The sequence below is a fragment of the Condylura cristata genome, unplaced genomic scaffold (assembly GCF_000260355.1).
Source record: "Condylura cristata isolate star-nosed mole 26May11 unplaced genomic scaffold, ConCri1.0 scaffold00023, whole genome shotgun sequence".
Taxonomy (NCBI): domain Eukaryota; kingdom Metazoa; phylum Chordata; class Mammalia; order Eulipotyphla; family Talpidae; genus Condylura; species Condylura cristata.
Window position 1 is genome coordinate 6195556 of NW_004567124.1, and position 23284 is coordinate 6218839.

General features: G+C 47.6%; 1 protein-coding gene across 8 annotated transcripts in view; it reads left to right on the plus strand.

The window, feature by feature from the left end:
• The first annotated feature begins 1808 nt into the window (after positions 1 to 1808).
• MEGF11 (multiple EGF-like-domains 11) overlaps positions 1809 to 23284 on the plus strand; it is a 208855-nt gene continuing 187379 nt past the window's right edge. For 5 of the 8 annotated variants that reach the window (XM_012728730.1, XM_012728731.1, XM_012728732.1 and 2 more), the window contains exons 1-2: positions 6111 to 6190; positions 9517 to 9617. In XM_012728730.1, the coding sequence (XP_012584184.1) occupies positions 9557 to 9617 (61 nt within the window). In that variant the 5' untranslated portion in view covers positions 6111 to 6190; positions 9517 to 9556. Of the gene's footprint in view, positions 1932 to 6088; positions 6191 to 9516; positions 9618 to 23284 lie in introns of those variants that run through there. The other 3 variants (XM_012728728.1, XM_012728729.1, XM_004687655.2) reach the window with 2 other exon arrangements.

The window sequence follows — 23284 nt, forward strand, 5'->3', positions numbered from 1 at the left end:
CATCGGTCAGAGGGAATCCTCAGTTTAAGGGATCAAGGAGAGTTGGTTGGTACACTCTATAAACTGCTTCTTTTTATTTATTATTTTAAAAAATAATATAATAGCTTATTTTTACATCATTTGTGCATTTTCCATCTCAGTTGTAATCCCTGTGGGCTTCCCATCACCAAATCACCCATGTGCCATCACCATAGCCCAGTGCATTTCCTTCCCATGACTGTTTTTGATCAAATTCCCCACTCCACCCCCACAAAATGTCTCTGGTATATGACTGTTTATTATTATTATTTTCTCACCTGGTCTGTTATACTCCTGCTATGAGTGAAACCATCCGATATTTTTCCTTTTCTTTCTGGCTTATTTCACTAAGCATGATCTTTTCCAGCTCCATCCATGTTGTTGCAAGAGGCATGTGTTTATTTATTTATTGTTTTGGTTGCTGAATAATATTTCATTGTACCACATCTCTTTAATCTAATCATCCACTTTGGGGCATTTGGGCTGTTTCTATGTCTTTCCAATTGTAAATAAAGCAGCAATAAACATGGGGGTGCAGGTATCTTTTTGAATCAGTGTTTTTGTGTCTTTTGGGTAGATACCTAGGAGTGGGATTGCTGGGTCGTAGGGAAGCTCCATGTTTAGCTGTTTGAGGAACCTTCAAACAGTTTTCCATAGTGGTTGTACTAGTTTGCATTCCTACCAGCAGTGCAGGAGAGTTCCTTTTTCTCCACATCCTCGCCACCATTTGTTGTTGTTGGTTGTTTGAAGATGTGCCATTCTCACTAGGGTGAGGTGGTATCTCATTGTGGTTTTAATTTGCATCTCTCTTATTACAAGTGATGTTGAATGTTTTTTCATATGCTTGTTGGCCATCTGCATTTCCTCTTTGGAGAAGTGTCTTTGTAGCTCTTGTGCCCATTTTTTGATGGGGTTGTTTATTTTTGTTGAGTTTTATCAGTTCTTTGTATATCTTTGTGATCAATCCTTTATCACTAGTTTTGTGTGAGAAAATTTTTTCCCAATCAGTGGGATGTCTGTTTTTCATAATGTCTCTTTTGCTGTACAGAAGCTTAAACTGCTTCTTTAAAGCTTTTCCAGGCTGCCCAAGCTCTCCATCCCCCAGTTGGCAAGATGGGCAGTGACTGGCATCACTCTGAGTGCCAGTGGTCACCATCCCATCCATGTGAGCAAAAGAAGTTAGATCCAGTCTTCTGGGTGATTTTCCTGACAGCTGCCTAGAAGGGCTGTCTCAGCTCAGCTCCCCCAAGGGTACCTTCTCCTCTTCGTGGGGTGAGGGGTGGGGGTGAAAATGGAGGGAAGGAGAATTGGCAAGTGGGTCAGAGCTGAGGGAGAAGGGAACTGTGGGAGGAGAAGGCCTCACCTTTAAAGGAGTTGAGATCAGGGGTTCTTGGTCCAAGGATGGACTCAGGGGTCTGAGGATACCCAGAAATTATAGCCAAGTGTTGTGTGTGTGTGTGGGGGGGGGCATTTTAGCTGGGAGGAGGCTCTAACTTGCATTACATTCACAAATTCTATAGTATTCTATAGCCAAAACACTTTCCAAAACCCTAGCCTTGAATTTCAACTTTTTCCTGACTCAGCCTTCCCACTCCCTGGTTACTCAAAACTGGTGAAGTGTTACTGTGTTAGTCAAAACCTGCAAGTGTAAAATATCAAATGCTCATTACCCAACAGGGACGGGAACCTTAGTCTGCTTAGCAAGTCTGTTCTGCCACTTCATGTGTGAGAATTTTCAGCACCAACAGATGCCCTGGAAAACAGCCTGATTGATGACGCTCGCTGCCTCCTTTGTTCTCCCACACAGGCCCCGGGATGGCGTTCTCCGTGGCGGGGCTCCTGGTCTTCTCCCTCCTGCACACTGCCCTCTCCCTGAATCCTGAGGACCCCAATGTGTGCAGCCACTGGGAGAGGTAAGATAATTTGCCTCTCAGAGGGCCAGGCACTCCCAGGGCGCCTCACCCTCGGTGTAGCACTGTGGGGACAAAGTGGACTGGAGGTATAGATGTGTCCACCAGGGTCTGCAGTCCAGTCGGGGAGAGAGACAGGTGTCATAGACAGGACCATGCAGTATAAATCCCACCTGAGACTCAGCTGTGGGGTGTCAGGGTGGAGGGGGTTAAATGATGCTATCTGGTAGCTGGCAATGCACTCATGGCCCTCCGTGTTCAGCCACTTTACAGACGAGGAAGGATGGGCTCTGTGCCCATCCACAGACAGGTGGGCCTCAGTGACTGCTCCCGATGTGATATCTCTGGTGCTTCCAAGCCTTTCCTGGTCTCCCAAGGCTGGTAACAGCATAGCAGCTGGGCTGTGGCCTGCAGCCTCCCCAGAGGGGTGACAGGGCCCTGCTGCTTCCCATCTGGTGGAGGTGTGGGGAAGCTGCCAGGGGAAGGGTGGTAAGGGCTGTGGCAGAAGAGCCGGCTGCATTCTGGCTGCGGCATTAGGTCTAGGGGGACCATCTGCAAGGCCCGGCCTGACTTTGAAGCACAAGGTTAAAGTATTGATTTTGGTGAGCACAAAGACAGTGACCAGAGACCCAATCAGGAAAAACCGAATTAAACCCTGGAATTGATTGGCCATGCTGACCAGGATGACTCTGCCACTTAGATGTTAATAAATCAAATGAATAAAATTAAGATGAGGGCCCCGTGGGGGAGGTGGAAGGTAGAGGAGGACAGGCAGGTGGAACGGTCCCTGCTTTGTGCTGTGAGGCTGAATGTCCTAGCCCAAGACAGTGAGCAGCACCGCACGCAGGGTCCTGGGGGCACTTCTGTGGTCTCCAGTGAGCACTCTGTGGGGTCCCAGCAGAGGACAGGCTAGAGAAGAAGGCTGTGTTGCTGTGGGCACCAGAACTATGGTGAGAAGACATTGACCCCACTGTTTATGCTACTCTGGCTCTTTCCACCTGCTAGCTGTGGGTTTGGAGTTTCTGCACTGTTCTGAGCCTACGTTCCACCTCTGTCAAGTAATTAGTCCTGCCACACGGTTGGAGGATCAGGATACTAGTTTCATGAAAGTGCTTTGAGAACCACAAAACTCTTTCTTTGTCTTTTCTTGCTGATAATTCTGACTTTGCAGGAACTGACTGTTGCAGACGAATGTGCACCAGGTGCACTGGGGATACATATAGAAAACAGAGTCTCCTGGGTCCTCTCCCCAAAGACGTTGATTTTATTGGTTTGGGTAGAGCCTAGGAATATGCATTTTTCATAAGCTTTCCATGTGATCTTGAGGCTTTCAGGCCTCTTGGCCCTTTTGGCTTTGGTGAGTTTAAATCTTTATTTCCCAGTGGATGAGAGAGATAGCAGGTAGAATTTCACATTAGATTAATCTCTGGCTTGCAGACTCCAGCAACCCCTTCTTGTCTTCTTGGATACCTGCAATGTATCCCAGGCTCTGGAAAGCCTCCTTTGCCCATGTCTGCATTTTCCAGGCCCCTTTCCTCTTTCTCTGAAGGTAGGACCTACCCTGTCTTCCTTCTTCTCTGAGTCCCTTTGCACCAGTGGGTCAGTTAGACCTTAAACCAAACTTTTGAAACCTGCCCACATGAGTAAATTTGTAATGTGAAAATCCTCTGACCAAGGCTTCCCTATGTGGCATTTCAGGCTAATTGGGCTCCTGGTCCAGGGGTTGGAGCTGAGATGAGAAGACAGGGAGGGACCCTGACAGCTAAAATTAGGTGGCAGCACCAGGCTTCTCTAGTTAGGGAGGAGGCCTTGCAGTGATGCCCTGTGCCACCAGGGCACCTCCTTCTAGGCTTTTCCAACTGGCTGTATTGCCAGTTACTTGTGGCTGGATCTAGTTGGTATAAGTCCAGAAACCCTCTCGGGTCTCCAGAGACTACTTACAGAGAATTTCCGAACTGGCTTAGTGCTTCTGGAGGGTTCCTTGTTAATTATGCCCCTCCACCCTTAAACCCAGTGGGAAGACCTCTCCTGGCTAGTGAAGCCCAGCTCTGCAAGATTAATCTGGCCCCTCATTAGCATGTTGGCAAATGAGCATGTTAAACCACCCAGCCATGAAACCAGGGGCACACACTTCGCCTCAGAGACTTGGAGTTGGTTCAAGGTGTGGTTGCCAGTCTGGCTCAGCTCAGGACACACCCACAGAGCAGGCCTGACCCATGACAACCTTTTCTCCCACTCTGTTAGGTTGTGTCTTTTCTCTGGTCACCCCTTGTTCTCATCAGTGCTGAAAGGGGTGCCTATGACCATGGGAGTCCTTTCAACCTGTGGGTCTTGCTCCCCATTCCCTCACCATGGTCAGGGAGGAAATAACCCTCAGTGCTTAGTACGTGGGGTAAATCATTGCCAGTCATATGATAATGACTGCCAGCCTCTATCAAACATTTACTGTGTACCTGTTAAGAATATTAAATGTTTATTATCTTAATTGTCTACCACCTTGAGAGCTAGATACTGTTGTTATCCTCTTTGGCACTCACTAATAATATGAAGTCCTTGGTAATATATAGCACAGATTTACAGGTGGAAATGGAGGCTTATGTGAGTTAAATGACATGTCGAAGGAAAAGTGGCTAATGAGTGACAGGGTTCAGACTTTACTTAGAGCCCATGCACACTTTTCCATTAATGTTCCTTTAGGTGAGATGCTCAGTAGTTTGCTAGAACACAAGGACATGGAATTTCAGAATTGGAAGGGGTGTTTGGGATGCCTGCACGGGTCTCCAGCTGCCTCAGTTTCCCCAGACTTGGAGCTAAAACAGGGAGTTTGGTTCATGCCTGCAAAGATGTGTGTCAAGTGGTAGATTCTCATCAAGGACCCTCCTTCTAGTCTCAATGCTTCCAAGAAACAGACTTTCCCCATCACCCTGAGTCCTATGTATGGATGACCACTCCTGGTCCCCTTTTACTAAGTCAGAGAGCATGCTAAGCCCTCTTGCACGTGAACCACCAGTTTCTTCAGGCAAGACAGATGGGCTTTTATAGCCTGGCCCTGGCCATATGGCCCAGGTCATGAGCCTTCTGGGGGAAAGCACGGGGTAATACCAATCTGCAAAAAATTAATTCCAGAAATTGCAGCTGGGGCCCTCTCCCAGTTCTCACAGCAAGTTTGAATCCTGCTTCAGCCTCTTGGCTTGCCTACCTTTTCATAGAACTCCTGTCAGAGCAGATGGATAGAACGGCTTGTTTTGGGAAAGCTGAGATCTGCTTCCCTGGGTCTTCCCACCCGTCTAGGTTTGTAGCTAACAGGCAGGATGATATGATAATCACTTCAGTCAAGAATCTGGGAGTATGTCCTCAGTATGCCTCTCAGTAATAGTAGAGATATAATAGGGTAGGAGGTAGCTGGGTGGTCTTGGGGGGAAGTCTGTTGTCCTCTCTAATGTTCAGTTTCCTCATCTGAACATGGAGATAACAATGCCATTCACCTCATGTGAGGTGATTATGCAGGGGTTAAAATACTTCACACAGTGCACTATGTGAAGGCCAGTTATTGGTACCAGCAAGCGGCTTTTCTCTGAGCCTCAGTTTCTTCATTCATAAAATGGGACCATGTTGTTGAATTACTGCAAAGATCAGTTTCCCAGTGGTGGGAAGAGCACAAAGGAATATGGTGATGGTGCAGGGGTGAATGGATGTTGGGAATTTCACGGAGACTACACCTGAGAGGAGAAAGCACACATTGTACAAAAATAAAGAATGATGTAAAAAATATATAAAATAAGAAAATTATTATTAAAAAAATAGATCAGCCTCAATACATGTACTTTGAAAACCATAAACCATAAAGATCTGAGCAAAGTATTTTAAAACTTGCTGACTCTGTCTTTAGAGCCACATAGAGTAAACCAAAACTTTAATTCTCTGCTAAAGGGACAAATGAACTAGAATTTCAGACAATGATCTGGGCAAAGGGGCAGTAAGAGCTGTATCTTGGATCCATGCTGGAGCCAGAGTTGAATGATAAGGGGTTCAGGGTGGGAGGGGTTTAGGACGTGGAGGAAGGTTGGAGCCCCTGGACACTTGTCTGGTGAGGAGGGAGACTCCATAGTGCTGGCCATAGTGACCCAGTGACCAAAGCATATGTCCTGTCTGGTTCTCAGTTATGCCGTGACTGTCCAGGAATCTTACGCTCACCCCTTCGACCAGATCTTCTATACGCGATGCACAGACATCCTCAACTGGTTCAAGTGCACCAGGCATCGGTGAGTACCTCTCTTGGATATTAGGGCAGGGAAAAGGTGCCAGGCACTCAGGTGTGCCTTGGTGTGAGTTAGTAAAATGCCCTATAGCAGCGGTAGTCAGCGCTCTGCTTCTGCCACTGGTATTGCCCTTCTCACCAAACTGAGAAGCTCTGCTGAGCTTCTCTGAGGCTTCCTTCTGGCCAGAGGAGCTTATGGGAAGGGCAGGGCCGGCCAGAGTGCTACAGGATTCTATCGTGGGAGCATCCCTCTCACAATGGTGGATGGAGAGTTGGTGTATAATACCCCAGTTTCCTCTCCTTTAGTATTGAGGGGCGCCCCTGAGGCATGTTCTGTACTATATTCCAAGGATTCCCAGGATAGAATCCCAGTTGCCCATAATATAAACTTGCTCATTAGCACATCCCAAATTGGCTACCTTTATTTTCTCCTAGCCTCCCAGTGCTTCCCAAATAAATGCCTTATCTTTCAATCCTTGCCTTGGGGCCTATTGCTGGGGAGAAAAAATAGTCCTCATGAGTGCAAATGTAGCTCTATACCAGGTCATCTGGCTTGGAGAACAGGGTGCAAAGAGAACTCAACACCCTCGAAGGCCTTCTCTCCAGTGCTGCAGGGTAGTCATTTTTTCTGTCTTCCCCAAGTTTGTGTATTTACTTGCAGGAGGGTGGTACAGTAGGGGTTACTCAGCCACTGCTGCACCCCCTTGCTCTAACTCCAGACTGTGACATGAGGAGGTGGGGCCCATGCCCCTTGCCAACTCCCCTAGATATGCCAAGATACCTCCCTGTGTTCAAAGGTGGAGCCTGAATCAGAGTCCTGCCCCTTCTGTGGGCCTGGCAAGCCACGTGCCAGAGCAAGTTTACTGTGAGGTGTGGGTTTTGTTAGATACTTGGAGGCCACTGGTGAAGGGTCAGTGAGCTGCTGCTTATTAAAATAGTTTGCATTCCAACTAGTACAACCACTATGGAAAACTGTTTGGAGGTTCCTCAAACTGCTAAACATGGAGCTTCCCTACGACCCAGCAGTCCCACTCCTAGGTATCTACCCAAAAGACACAAAAACACTGATTGAAAAAAGATACCCCCATGTTTATTGCTGCTTTATTTACAATTGGAAAGACATAGAAATAGCCCAAATGCCCAAAAGTGGATGACTGGATTAAAAAGATGTGGTACATATATACAATGGAATATTACTCAGCAACCAAAAAAGAGAAACACATGTCTTTTGCAGCAACTTGGATGGAGCTGGAAAAGATCATGCTTAGCGAGATAAGCCAGAAAGAGAAAAATACCGGATGGTTTCACTCATACCGGAAATATAATGGACCGGGCGAGAAAATAACAAGAATAATGAACAGCCATATACAAGAGACATTTTGTGGGGGTGGAGTGGGGAATGGGATCAAAAACGGGGTGGTGGGGAGGGAAGTGCTCAGGATTATGGTGATGGCACACGGGTGACTTGGTGATGGGAAACCCGCGGGGACTACAATAGAGATGGAAAAAAAAATGTAAAATAAACTGTTATAAAAAAAATAGTTTGCATTCCTGGAATGTGAATTATTTTCCTAAATTATTGAATAACCTGCAGTTTTCCCCATGACTAGAGTTTGCTGACAGCTGGGTCGTCGGTCTGCCTCAGTGTGGAAAGGCTCCTTAGAATGCAGCCTCCTTCCCATAAGGGCAGCCTGGCCTCCGGGTCCTGCCCTTGCAGGGCTGAGAGCGAGGTGGGGAATCAAGAAGCAGGGGATAAAACTCTCTCCTGAGAGGCTTCAGTGATGCCCAGACCACGTGTCCACTAAAAGGGTTTGGGGATAGCCTTGTTGGGGGGAGTGATGGACTGAGTGACTTCTGAGTCAAGCCTGAGCCATTCTTCATCTGGGAGCTTATGCAGCCTCTGAATTGCCAGGAGCTGCCTCCCTTTGCTGGGGAAGTAGCTTCACTTTGAGGCCAGTTTGCCTTCCATTATGGGTTTTGACAAAGTAGAATAACCTTCCTCTACGACATTCCCAAATGTCAGAGATTTCCTGGAGCTCGCACTGTCATTTGTCATAAAGCGAGGTCTATAAAGACTGGGTGGGCTGGCCCAGTCCCTGCTCAATGTGCCCTGGCCCTCCATGGGAAGCAGGTCCCAGGGTTTTCAATCACCAGACCTGCTGCTTTGCCCCCTGAGAAGGCACCCTAGGGTGATGACGCGGAAATGAAAGCGAGCCCTGGCTTTAGAGTCTGAGGACTTGGGGTTGAGTCCTAGTGGTAGCCATGACCTTGGGAAGTTACTTCTCTCATCTTTACTGCCACTTCACGTCTCCTCACGGTGACTGTACCTGTGAGGAAGGGACTTTGCCTTTGGAACCCCATTTGAATCCGTTTTCAGGGTTGCCACATCCATATATCCTTTGCCATTTCCTTCACTATGGCTTTCCCATACATCAACAAACCATCCTGTGGGCCCTGGCGCAGGGCAGTAGGTTAAGTCTAATGGTTTTGAAATTAGAATGACTCTGAAATTTATTAGCTATGTGACCCCCAGCAGATCATTAACTTCTCTGAATCTCCTTTTTCTCATCCATAAAACAAAGAGGAGATAGACAAAATAGTAAAAGCTCTTTAAAATAAATAAAACAAAGTGGGGGGGATGACATTGCTAGCTATGCTAGGGCTTATTGGGAGAAAGGAATGAATTTACTGATAAACCTGTCTGGCAGGGGATGAAGTCTTACATCCCTGTTAAAACAAGACCCCAGGTCCCTGATTCCCGATCTCACCCTCCTTTTGCTCCCTGGGTCTCAGTATCTTCTCTGCAGAGCCAGGAGGCAGGTCTGAGCCTGGCTGGGGTGGGAAGTTGCCCTCCAGGAGGTGTGATTTTGGTGTGAGTGGTATTAATCCATACTCTGGGATGGAGTCCAACTCTGAGGATTCTTTGCTGACTCTCCTTCAGCTCTCCAGGTGGGTGGGCCAAGTTCCAGGGTGCCGAGAGCTGTCTGTTTATTGTGGGGTTGGGGTGGCTATGGACACTCTCAGGATCCTGGTCACCCTCCAAAGCGTGGGCCCAAAAAGTATCTTGCACATCATTTAAAAATATCTCTCTGAAGAGACCTGGCAGCAATCAGCAATGTAGCAAATGCCGTGTCAGTAATACATTCTGCACCACAACGTCCCAGATCCGGCCATCGATTTTTCTTTATTGTGTTCCTTCATATTCAAAGCTGCCATGCATTTTAAAGTAATTATTGAATGGCGTCTTCAATATAGCTTAACACAAATATCATTCTAACAGGAGTGATTGATTTTCAATACTTTCAAGTGGCTTTCTCCCTTGTGCCTCAGGATCAGCTATAAGACGGCGTATCGGCGCGGCCTCCGGACCATGTACCGGCGGAGGTCCCAGTGCTGTCCCGGCTACTACGAGAATGGAGACTTCTGCATACGTATGTAGGGGCTGCCATTGTTCTGGCCTTAGTGGGGACTGGGCAGGCGGGCAAAGCAGAGGAGGGGAGATGAGGGAAAGCAGGTTGTGCTGTGACCCAGGGCCTGGCAGCAGCCCTCACCTGATCCAAGGGCGCCTTTCGTCCCTCTCACGAAGCTCTGCCAGCTGTCAGCTCTGAGGGGGTGCTGGTCTGGTACAAACACATTAGCACAGATTCACGCACCAGATCAACCACTTAAATGTGGATGGATGCAGGTCAGCTCTAGACTTTGATGGGGATAGAGGTGGATGCTTCTGGAGTGGTCACTCTGAGGAGCAATGGGGAAAGAAGTACTCAGTTCCTGGCATAAAACAGAGAACCTAGGGAAGGAGAAACAAATGGATAAATGGGTAGAGAGACATAAGGATGAATGGATGGATGGGTGGATGGAGTTGGGGAGGATGGATGGATGGATGGATGGATGGGCATATGGATAGATGGATGGATGGATGGATGGATGGATGGATGGAGTTGGGGTGGATGGGCGGATGGATGGATGGATGGATGGATAGATGGATGGATGGGCAGATGGATAGATGGATGAACGGAAGGGAGGGAGGGAGGTTGGATGATTGGATGGCAAGATCACAGCACTTAGAAGAAGGGTAGCAGGGGTAAGACAGATCATGAGGCTCTTGTTCCAAGAGTGGGAGGATTTCCAAGAAGAATTAAGATACACAAAGGACGTGGTGGAAGTATGAAAGACATACATTACCTCTTTCCCTGTTTATCTTCAAAGACTTAGAAAACTGAGGCCTTAGTTTCTCCAGAGAGGTAAGAACTAAGTTGCTGGCAACTTCAGTCCTTCAGGATGGGGGGCAGTATGGTGCAGTGGGGGACACCAAGGAATAGGATCCTGTTTATCTGGGTTCTGGCCCCAACTTCCAGGCATGTGGCTTCAAACAAGCCACTCGACTTTTCTGGGAGAATGATTGTATGGCCTGGTCAGACTCAAAAGAAATCTTTCCCGACTCACCTCTGACCAGTGGAAAAGGGCCAGTAAGGGGCTTTCCTGTGGGCACTAGACAGTTTCCTCAACTGAAGGAATGTGTCAGAGAAGCTGGGGTCCCTCATAAAATGACTGAGAGAATTATCCCCCAAAGTGTCTCCCTCTTCACTTGGAGGCAGATTTGGGGGGTAATTTTCCTCTTTAGTATTCTCTTTGCCACTCGTTTGTATAGAGTAAGCTAGCCCCAGAGAGAGAATTTGGGCAGAGTGGGTGTGTTGATGTTGGGAGTGAAATGACAATTTTCCCCTGTTGTTGTTACATCTCCCCTAATGCTGGAGAAACTCGATTCTAATTGCATTACAGGAATGAATGAAAAATGCTCCCATGAACGGGTTCAATAAGGATGGCTTTGCAGGAAAAAGACGGAGATATTCCACCAAAGCAAAACCCACAAAGGCTTTTCTCAGGAGCAGGACAGAGGACTGGGCTTGGACAAGCCCCTGGCCAGTTCCTCATCTGGGTTGGGAAAGTGAGGTCAGGACTCAGGCTTTTCTACTGCTTTGTCTTTCTAGGGTGGGATTCAGTCTAGGGGTTTGACATGGGTCTCATAAAGGCCAAGCAGGATGAATGCCAGTGGCCCTTCTGGGCTCAGGGCACAGTGATAGACTTGAGAAAATTATAAAGGGAGTTGGGTCATCAGCAGGGTCTCCAAGAATGGACGAGCACATTCCCTTTCTAATTTCCATTAGTGGGCATGGGTAAGGCTCATGAAAAATGAAGAGCAGGGCAGAAGTGCTCGGTGTCCTGATTGCACAGGCCTGGTCTTGCTGACTGAGGAGGGCTGCTTCTGACCTCCCACGTTCTCCTTATGTAACTCTGGGCACTGCAGGCTGGCCAGCTCACCTCCCAGAAGTCAGCCGTTACCAGGACTGAAGGCTTTTCCTAGGAGGGGATGGGAGAGTTTCAGCAGTGAGACAGGAGCACTGTGGCATGCTTGGTGTGCAGGAGCCACACAGGTCCAGGTTTGCATCTCACTCTGCCACTGCCCAGTTCCTCCTCCTCCTCTTCATCTTCATCATCATCATGGTCTCCAGAGCATGCACCCACACAGGCCTCATTTTTACTGGCTTACACACGTCAGTGCATCAGATCCTCAGACCAGCCTTATGTGGCAGGTACCTTTGTTTCTCTCATTTTGTAGATGAGGAAACAGTCACAGAGTGATTAAGTGATGAAAAATCACGCTTCTAGAAAGTGGTAGAACTTGGAATTGAACCCAGGCTGTCTGGCCCCAGAATCTGCTCTGAACCACTTAGACAGGCTGCGCCTCTCTTCTGAGCTCAGGCAAGACAGCATCTCTCTGAACCTCAATTTCCTCGCATGGAGGGACAGTCATCGGCTCCATGGGCACAAGTGATTAATGAGAGGCTTACTGATATGTTAACTCCCTCTTCCATGGCCTTGGGTTTAAACATTTTTTTGCCTTGGTCTTTAACTTTTCAGAGCTCCATGGACCTTCACCTGGTAAATGCAGACTATGCTTATAAACCTCCCCCTATGCAGTCCTTTGTATGCACTTCAGTGAGTACAGGGGTCCTTTCAAACCCTTATAGCGTTCTTGGATGCTTGGGATGTAGTTTCTGACATGTGTTGCTCCCAGTTGTACAGATGTAGGGGGCTGGACTCAAGGGAGAGATGGTTGACGAACCTCAAGAGGAGCTTGCAGCCTAGTGGAAGGAGGCTGGAAAGGCAGCAACAGTGTTATAGGTGCTTTGCAAGCACCTTTATAAAATAGGGCGGGAGAGGAGAGAAGCGAGGCAGCTCTTTCAGCTGCAGTCACTTGAGGTGTTCATGAGAAACCAGCTAGAGCCAGAGGCTCTCTTAGAATGTTTCCAGCCAGTACTTACTAAAGACCCACTATGGCCTCCTCCTAGTGCTGTATTGTGGCATATAAGAGAAGTGCTAGAAGTTGCTCCCGCCCTCATGGAACCTAACGAGGTTGGGAAGATGAGACTAAAGTGCAGGTGTTAGGAAACAGCAGAGAGGATGTGAGGAAAACTAGCACAGACCAGAGCCATGTGAGCTGCCGTCCCGGGAGGATTTTGGGGAGGGGGGGACGGTGTGAGGGGAGGGATGCATAGAAGAGAACTACGTCACCCTGGCCATGGAGGACCTGATCATGAGGCAGGGGTGGGGCCGTGAGAAGGCTGGGCTGGCCACTGTGGGCAGGTTGGGCTGGGCAAGGAGGAAGGAGGTTGGTGGTGAGGTGGCTGTTCCTTTCCTGGCACTGTCACTTCAAGTAGCACAGCCTTGCAGCCTCACCAGCAGTTTTTGTCTGACTGGAGGCTGCAAGTATGAGGTCAAGGTGGCAGCAGGGTGGACTCCCCTGAGGGCTGTGATAGAACAATCCCTGCTATGCTTCTCCCTTTGCGTCTGGTGGGTTCTTGGCTTGTCCCAGCATAACTCCCTTCTTTACTTGGTGTTCACCCCTGTGTGTTTGTGTGTGTGTCCCCATGTTTCCTCCTTTTAAAAAGACATCCGTCAGCCTCATTTTAATTTGATTACCTCTCAAAGGTCATATGCTAAAGAACTGAGGGCTAGGACTTCAACTTATGATTTGTAGGGGGACACAGTTCATCCCCTAATGGGTGGGCGTCAGTCATTACAGCACTCTCCTGTTCCTGCTTCTTGTCATGCGGGGAAGGGAGAGGAACCTGAGCGAGGGAGAAATGGTAGTGAGGGGGTGAAGGAGTGTTGTGCCCAGGGTGCTGGGGGCCAGAAGAGAAGCTCATGAAGCTGGGAGCATCTGGGAGCTGATGTCTTGGGGTGCCTGTTCCTGCCTCCACCCTTCAGAGGCCAGAGAACCTCCAGGATCACCAGACCTTAGGGAGAACCTACTGATATTGTGTCCTCAGGACCTTGTTCAGGTAGTAGAAGGAAGTAAAATCCTTGGCTGACTTTGTCACTGACTTATACAAGTTGTGGGCAAATCCCTTTGCCTCTCTGAACCCAGTGTGGCTCAGGATGGCTCATCCCTGTGCAGGGAAGGAAGACCAAGCTTGAGTGAGCAAGCCTGGAACATGTAGTGTGGGGTACCACTGTTTTTCTCCTCTTCTCCGCTTCTGCTCCAGAACTGCCATCCTCAGCCTAGAGTCTTAGCACTCTTTCTATAACCATCCATGCCAGAACTGCCCATCCCATCCAGTATCCACAGATATAGCTGAGTCTTGCCTACCTTGGTTGCCAGGTATCAAATGTTCCTTGATCACTGTACACAAACACAGCCCTTCCTTTACCACCCCACTCTCTTTTCTCTCCTTGAGACAAGGCAATGGGCATTGCTTCTGCAATGGAGCTGATTTTAAGTCACTTATGTGGTAAAATTTGAGGCATATTTGAACATATTCGTGCACATTAGGGCTAATCGGACTTTCAGAATGGATGGGTCAGGATATGTTGCAGCAATAAATAATACTCAAATCTCAGTGGCTTAGAGCTATTATAATGTTTATTATTTTATTCATCTTACGTGGTCATGGTGGATTCCCTGGGGGCTGCTTCTTGTTGGCCTCACCCCAGGACCCAAGTTGATGGAGTAGCAATTCTCAACAGTGTTGCTGGTTGCTGTGGCAGAAACAAGAGAGCTCTGGCAGATCTTGAAGGCAGAGGGCCAGAAATCCTGAGTGAGCAGCATTAGTGCTGATCCCAGGTGCAGTACAGATGCTGCAGGAATTACAATTCACAGCTCATTCAAATGCATCATTGAGCACCTGATGATCTGAAATGAGACAGGTATCAGAATCACCTGGAAGATTTGTTTACAACACAGATTGGGCTCCAGCCTTGGGGTCTTGGATTCAAAAGCTTTTGGGTGGGACTAGAAAACTTGCATGTTTAACAAGTGCCCAGCTGATGCTTATGCTGTGGGCTAGGAATCACACTTTGAAGACTGTGAGTTTACCTTCACTAAAGGATGAAGGCTGTGCTGACCTCAGCTCTCCGGCAAATTGCAAGGAGGCCCCGAGATTCATTAACAGGTGCATCCCCTTGATCCTCGGACCTCTCCTGATGGGTGCTGGGAGGGAAAGCACATTTCAGAGTCGCCAGCTGGAGAGCAAGTGTTATCTGCCCAGTCTCCTTTCTCGCCTTGGTCAGTTCCCCCACAGTTTGACTCCCCCAGACTTCCAGTGGATGTTTTCTAGCCTTTGGAATGCTGAGCCCACCTCCTGCAGTGTGGTTTTTATCCAAACCCAGAAGTGGAGAGATGAGCTCCACTGAAGCTCCAGGTAAGTATGATCCCGGATTGGGTTGTGGCATGGGATAGCACTGCATCTCAGGGCTAGTAGCCTGGCTCTGGAAGAGGGACTCTCTGAGGGGGCCAGTCAGTACAGGGCAGCTGAGGAGGACCCCTGCAACTGGAGATCTGAGAAACTCGCTGCCCTGAGCGCCCCAAGGGTGTGTAAGATTTAACACCAGTAAGCCACATCTTTTTTGGCGATTTACATACTTGTGTTGATTGTTGCAGTTGTTTATACAATTATTATTTAAATTTTACTCCTGTTTACTAATTTCTGGTTCCTCATTTTAAAATGCATCTCACTTCCTCTTCCATTGGCTTCACTCTTCTGGAAAAGTTGTGTCTATCTGACCCCTGAGGAGGAATGACTCTAGGAAGCTTGTTAGCTCTCTTGCTCTCCCTTGGGGTTAATGGTTTAGCTGCCAATAAACTTCTAGGTTTTCAGTTTCTACCTTCAGTTTGAGGGTGTTTCCTTCCTGTGTCCTGGACTTTGTCGTTGCAGTGTCTGGAGCTACCGGGGTCACAGGCTGTGGATGCCATAGAGCCAATGTAGGGTCTCCTCATGTGCTATTTAGGCAGTCACAGGTGTGAGCCATGGAGAGGCGTTTTTAACCATGAATGCTCTCATGTATTGCTAATTGAATTGAGAGTTTGAGTGTATATTGAGTTCAATATTGAATTATTATAAAATATGGTAAACCTACAAGGTAGTGGATGAAGATTAACGGCACGAGAAGTGAACCTACCAGCTACAGAACAGAAAATAAAGGGCTGCATTTAGTCATTCTGTCTGGTTTCCTTTTCAGGTAATAATAATTAGGATCGGGACTAGTGTGGCTTCAAATAGGATATAAAAACAGATTAGTTCTGTGGCAGTAAAAGTCATAATTAAAACATTTGTAGCAGAATTTATATTATAACTTTTTCCAAGTGTGTGGGTCTTTGGATAAGTGAAATTGGCTAGCTCTAGGTGTTAGGGGGAGAAGCTATTTGTGCCAACAGTGCAGATAAAGGGGCAGAAAGGAAGGTTGGTGAAAAGTTTGTACTGGTATCATTGAATTAATCTAAGAGGATTAGGCTGACATACTGGTTCAGGTTATGTTATTTTTTGACAGTCGTACTAGTCGAAATAGTATAATAGCCAGGAAGATAGTGTTTGGCATTGAAGAAAGCCGAGGTTCTGGTCACGGCGAGTCCTATGAGCCTCGGTTGCTGTAACTACACAGCATAGTCCTAGGAAGCTTAAGTTCCATGTGTGGAGTTCTTTATTTCATACGGTTGGCTCCTTAGTGGCACACGTTCACATTAAGCATTCCTGTCCTTTATCAGTTCTGGAAAATTCTCAGCTGTATCTCTTTAAATATCTCCCTTTATGCTCTCAATTCTCTTCTTTTTTTAAATTTAAATTTAATATTTTTTATTTAAAGATTTTTTACTTATTTATTTATGCATACAGAACTGGGGTGCAGGCCAGAGGTGCAGGGATGGTGAGAGGATTCACCAGAGACAGAGTGGGGAGCAGACTGGCAGATCGACAAAGTGCACTGCTGAGGGAGCGAGACAGGAGAGGTCTGCTGCGCCATGTGGGCCGCAGCTTGGCTTAGCTTCACAGTGCATCACGGAAACCACTGCGCCACCAGGGAGGGCCCTCGACTCTCTTCTACTGGAACTCCAGAATGTTGACCTCTCATTTCATCCCCTGCCTCTACTAAACTCTCATTTTTCATCTCTTTATCTCCATGCATTATCTCTCCATATCTTGGTCAGTTCCCCAGATCCATTTTTCAAATCCTGTAGGTCTGTTAATTAACCTGTCATCTGAGACCTTAATTTCAATAACAGCATGTCTCATTTCTAAGAATTCTGTTGGTTCTTTTTCAGATCTGCATGTTTTTTTCTTGTAGTGTCCCCTTTTTTATTACGGATTCTAGCCCACCTTTTATTGTTTTAATTATTTTAAACATCTTTTTATAGTCCCTTTCAGATATTTCTCTCTTGAGCTATTAACTCCTTTAGTTCAAGTACCTGAAGCATCAATTCTGTTTGTAGAGGCCACTCATCTCCCTTTAGAGTGGGCCATTTCCTCTTGTAGGTTGCCATTTTCTCTTTTCCTTTAACTCCTTTTCTCCTGTCTCGGGCCCTGGCTTAATTAAGGGCCCTACACAATGGTTTTGTATTTTCTTTTTTTAAAGATTTATTTATTTGTGCATACAGACCTGGGGCATAAGCCAGAGGTGCAGGAGTGGTGAGAGGATTCACCAGAGGCAGAGTGGGGAACAGAACAGGCAGATCAATGAAGTACACTGCTGAGGGGAGCAGTGGGCGGGTCAGGAGAGGTCTGCTGTGCCATGTGGGTCACCTCCAGGGCAGGGGATCAAACTTGCAGTGAAGTGGCCATGGCCAGCTTACAGTGCTGCACTTTAACCTGCTGCACCACCAGGGAGGGTTCCCAGTTTTGTCTTTTCTTAATGGCATGCTAATGGTTTTCATTGGCTCATGACCAGCCTTTGCTTTGATATCTTGGTTTGGGATCCCTTGCTTTGTGGGGGGGGGGAAGGTTTAGGTTTTACCTATTTTTCTTTTTTGAAGTGATGTGAGAGCCACATAACATTATATTAACCATTTTAAAGTGTTAAGTGATTCCAAAAATCCAGCACATTCACAGTGTGGTGTGATCATCTCTATGGAGTACTGAAACAGCTCATCTCTCCTAGGGGAGACTCCACACCTGCGAAGCTTTCCCTCCTAGCCTTTCCTCCCGGGTTTCTGTTCCTTATGGGAGGCTTTTTTCCCCTCACCCAGAATCCCCTGTTTTACCCCTAGGCTGGTAGGCAAACTTGTCAAGATTCCCCTACATGGAGTGGGCAACACCCCAGGCCCAGTCTGCCTCTGGGCAGGGGGAATTAAAGCTCAGGCTTCCAGTTGGGGCTGGAAGGGGACCTCGGGGAGTGGAGTGGCTGGTCAGGTCTGATGTGCCCTGGGCTGCCCTAGCTTCAACATCTGACCTCCTGCAACTCCTATAAATTCCCCTCCCCCCCTTTATTCTCATGCTTAAGGATTTACCTTTTCTCTTTAGAGTTCAGCTCTCTATTTTTTAAAAATCTGAATTCTGTTGAGTGGCATTTCATAGCAGGAAGGATTACATTAGCACTCTTTGCCATGTCTCTGAAACTACCCATTTTATGGTTGGGGGGGCTTCTAACTGGGCTCTGTGACATTTAATCCAATGCTTTCTTGAGCTGATCGCTAACTGCCAACCGCAATAATAAAACAATAGTGTCACAACTGCTGGCTCACGCAGCACGTCTCATACAGTCTATCACTGCTCTGAGGCTGCAGAAGTGAGTTCCTTTGTGACTGTCCTGTCCAGCAGAAGAACTAAAGCCAGGAGCCCAAGGGGCCTTTTCCACATGCACAAGTGCGGCCCAGGAACTCAAACCCTGCAGCTTTCAGCTCTGCGCTGTCCCTGCTTGCAGTGGGGTTTCTCTCCATAGGAGGAACTTGTGTCCTAAACAGAAAAGTGGGGTCAGTTATGTGGCAGGTGAAGAAGTTTTTAGGGAGACAAAGTGACTGAAAACAAACTGTTTTGATTTCAAGTTTTTGCTGAATGGGTCCTGATAGGTGCCAGATTCAGGGTAGTGTGTATTGGGGGAGGGTATGTATTTGTGTGTCCATCCTGTCATTCTGTCTGAACCTGGCCTCTCCACATAGCTACTTACATAGGTAAGAACAATTCCCCACTGACCTTCCACAAGGTTCCCCAGGGAGTCGCCTGCTGCCGGTCACCAGAAACAGAGCTGATGCAGCTCCTAGGGGTCACCCACCCTGGTGCTGAGCTTTGCTGCCTAGAACAAGATCTATCCTTCTGTCTGTCCATTCATCAGCATTTTTGAAATTCTTGTGCCTTGCAGCAGGTGTGCCTATGCCGTTTGACTCTGGAATCTACAGCGATGATAAAAAGCACATGGCTCTAGTGGAAAAGATGATATGTAAATTCCAACACAGTATGATAAGCGCACTTTAAGTAAGCGAGGAAGGAGACAGGGTGTTGCCATACTGTTGGTGGGGAAGAAACAGTTGCCTGGCTGCCCTAGCACTCAGCAGCCAAAATTGGTACATTTACCACAATCCCAGCCCCAGTCTTGTACAGGTTTAGAACATTGATTTAGGGTGCCCAAAGTGGCTGGGCTCCAGGGGATGATTCACAATGACCAAACTCATAAAATACTGATGCTTAATCCTGCTGCCAGTTAATTCATTTACAGTGGGAAATGTAACTGCCAAAGGTGTGCTTTTGTCCACTTGTCAGTGCTTTTTAGACCCTCAGTAAATAATTGCTGAATGAGTGGATTCATGGTCTGGCATCCTCTGTTAGCACCTCTTTTCAATTCCTCCTGTTTCACTCTAGAGCACCACTTGGGAACTGGTTCCAAGTGTTCTTCACCCACCATCATGTCCCTCTTCTGCCCCCCATTGCTCCTGGATTGCTGTCACTCTGTCCTGCTAGGTGTGATGCTGCCTTGCCTACTTTCCTGTGAGTTCCCAAAGTGGAGGGATCACCTCTTCTATGTGCTGTCTGGGCCTGGCATAGTGCCTGGCACTTAGTGTTGAATAAATACTGTAAGAGTGAGAGAACAAATGAATGAATGAAATAGATGCATATCCCCAATCCTGAGAAACCTCTTAGGGAGAAGCAACGAACTCTCTCTGGGGAATCAAAGGACAGGAGAATCAATGTTGACTCCTGTCTTTTTTAGCCCTCCTCTTCCAAAAGGCCAAACTCCTTGAAGATGGTTAGTTTCAAGCAATGTCTAAAGGATGAGGAGAGGCTTGCCAGGAGGACAAGAAGTAGGCAGTATTGAGACAGAGTAGGAGTATAAAGTCTCCTCTCTTTCCCTACCAGCTGTTTGACTCCGAGCACTTTATTTCTCCCTTTTCTCATCTGTAAAATAGAAGAGTTGTATTAACAGGGCTATACCTACCCCTTTGGGCTGTCATGAGAGTTAAATGAATCATTACAAAGAAAGCATTTGCACTGGGCTTGCCACTAAGAGCTCAGTAAATGTTAGTTACTACCGTTTGTATTCTTTTTGTGGATGGGCATTTGCTAGCAGAGAGGCAGTGTGAGCAAAGATGAGAGGTGGGAAAGGCCACCCACCGTGCTGCCCACAGGCCTCCGTGGCAGGAGGGGAGTGGGGTTAAGCAGTGGCAGGAGTGACTAGGAAGTGGGAGGGTGTGGATCCTGAGCACACACCAAGGGGTATGCCCAGTGTCAGAGGGCATTGAAGGGTGTGGGTAACCAGTGACATGCTCACAGTGGTGGTGAGGAGTCATCACCCTGGGACAGCATTGTGGGGTACTGTTGAAGAGGTGACACGTTAGGAGGGCATGCAGAGATTATGAGTGTGGATGCCATGGTCAGTTTCCCGGCTGAGAGAACACAGGAGCCCTGGGTCTGGCTGGCTGCGTTTTGCTGGCCTAGCCCTAATCTTCCTACCCGGCCTTTCACCTGCAGCAAGTGTCCACAGAGGCCTTTGTGCTGATACAGCCACAGAAGGATCTAGGCGCTTCTTCTTAATTACCAGCTGGAGCTGTAATTAAACCTCTGCTATCCGGACTGGGCAGCCCTGGGGGGAAGTCTTTATTAGTGTCAAAAGCAGTTGAGCATTTATGTAAGGCCTGGGTGTTCTGGGCCAGATGAAGCTTGTAAAGTAGCTAACCTGTCCCCAGCCTGCCTCTGTATTGCTCCATGGAAACTTCCCTAAGGCCCCTGCTTTCCATCTGAATTCCCTCAACATCTGTGGAGTGCCATCTCCAATTAGGGTTCTGGTTGGATTTTGGTTACTTCTCTTCTTCCTCACCGTGTTGCCTGCTCCACACGGCCTGGCTCTGTACTTGGTGACCACATTCCGCCTTACCTTGCATGGTCTCTGTAGGCCGCTATTTCATCTTGGCACACAGCAAGGTGTACGCTGTTCTGTCTACCTGGGATGCTCTTCCCCAGAGATCCATGTGGCCCATTCCCTTATTTCACAGAGTCTCTTCTCAAGCATCAGCTTATCGGAGAGGTACCCCAGCATGCTCTATGTGAAATAGCAGTCCCTGACATCTTTCTGTCCCCTCTTTTTTTCTTTTTCTTTATCATTATCACTACTTGACTATTATTACTTTCTATCTCCCCAACTAGTATGTATATTTGATAGAGACAAGTGATTTTGATTTTTCTAGCTTATATCTCTAGTACAGTACCTGGCATATTGTATTTGAGATATCAACATATCCCAATACATGTTGAATGAATAAAAAATGAACTCTAAGCTCCAAGGGGCAGGTGTATCCTTGACCACTGCGTATCTACAGTAGCTCACAATGTGCCAGGCACAGAATTGGACCTCAGAAATTAGAGTAATCAGGCACCACTATATATGTATATTTTTTCAAAGGTTTATTTATTTATCACACAGAACTGGGGTATAGGCCAGAGGCACAGGGGCGGTGAGAGGATTCACCAGAGACAGAGTGGGGAGCAGAATAGGCTGACTGATGAAGCACACTGCTGAGGGGAGCAGCAGGTGGGTCAGGAGAGGTCTGTCGCACCATGTGGGTCACCTCTGGGGCTGGGGATCAAACTCATGCTGCAGTGGCTTTAGCTTCTCAGTGCTGTGCTTTAACCCACTGTGCTACCAGGGAGGGCCCTCCACTATATTTTTTAACACTTCCTTCCCACCATCTCTGATGCTACGCTATCCTGACTCTGTACCTCAGGTTTCCTCACTGTGTTGTGGGCACAGATCCCACTGTCCCCACCTTGTCTATTTCTTCAGGGTAAGAATGGAAATACTAAATACAGATTAGCACTCCTACCACTAGGTTTGAATGGAATTGATTCCTGGAGGCCTCTTATGGCCTGTAGTTCTAGATTATGGGCAGACAGGGGGCTGAGAGAACAGCAGGGTATCAACCTCCTGCCAACCAGAGCAGAAGTATTTTAATGTTTTAACATCCTCTTCAGTCTAAGTTTTGGCCTAAATGAATTAGTATAGGCCCTTATTTGGCCCTGGAGACGTAATGACCTCTGGACTTCAGGAAAGGGGCATCTCAGCACCAGCATTTAGCGTCATGTACAAGCGGATGCATGTGGCCCTGAGGCTGCATTGCCGGGGCTCCCAACCCACTAGATGGGTGTCTGTGCAGTGGGTTATGCTGGACAGTGTAACGGTCAAGGGTAGGAATCCTAGAATCAGACTGTTGTCTCCTGCCTGTGTGACTGTGGGTAAAGTACTTAGCTTCTTTGTGCCTCAGTTTACTCAGCTATAAAATGGAATAGCCATTGTACCTTCTTCATGGGTTGTTGTGAGAATGAAATTAGTGAACATGGTAAGCGCTATGCAAGTGTGAGTTTTGCTGTCTCACAAAACTTGTGTTTTCACAAGCACGCCCCTCACACAGCTATTGTGCATGTGCCTGTGGCTCTCATGGACTTCCTGCGAGCATATTCTGCAGTTCTGCCCACGACAAAGGCCTTGGAACCTGTGTGCTCGTGCACGCACATCTGCCTGCTTGTGTGTTTAGAGAGTTTGTGTTTGTTTCTCCCTCGATTCTTCTGAGAGTCACCTTCCCCATCATCCTTCCCCACTAAGCTTTCTCCTTCCTCTTTTCAAGCAGCCAGTAGTGCCGAATTGTCACCAAGGGAGCCAGAATCACATTTTTGCTCTGAATGGGGTGGGATGGGGGAGCAAATGACACCATCAATCTCCCTCCCCGGGAAGGAAGGAGATCTGGAAGCAAGGGCAAAACCAGGGAGGCCTCTTTCTTTCCTGGGCTAAAATCTGCCCCCTGGCCACCATGACCCTGGGCTGAGCCAGGTGGAAAGGAAAGGGAAGGTCCCAAATCTGGGAGCCTGGGGAAGCCACTTAAAGGCAATTCCCCCTCCCCCCCATCTCCCCCCCACTTCCTCCCATCCTTTTGGTATGGCCAGGCAGAGGGACTGAGACCTTGGCCTCTGTTTATCCACAAGGTTCCATCCACCAAACAAACTGCGGAGGCCTGATAGTAAATCAGCAGTGAGTGTGATTTAGAGGACTCTGTTTGTTTGCTCAGCTAAGCTTTTGGCAAGGTAAATGCATAAGCTGCAGAAAATCTCTTTGAAACAGCCGCAGGGCTCAAATGCCCTTCAGTCCTCCATAAAGGATTCTCAAAATTATATGGACTAGATTAGTATCTCTATTACATAAAACCATTTCAATGCCTGCTTGGGGCTTTGAGAATACACCCGATAGACCTTTTCTTGCTCTGCCCCCGCCAGCTCCTGGTAATTGAAGATTTCCCTTTAAGAGTGTGTCAGGTGGGAAGAGCTCCTAATTTACTAAGTGGAAGGGTCTT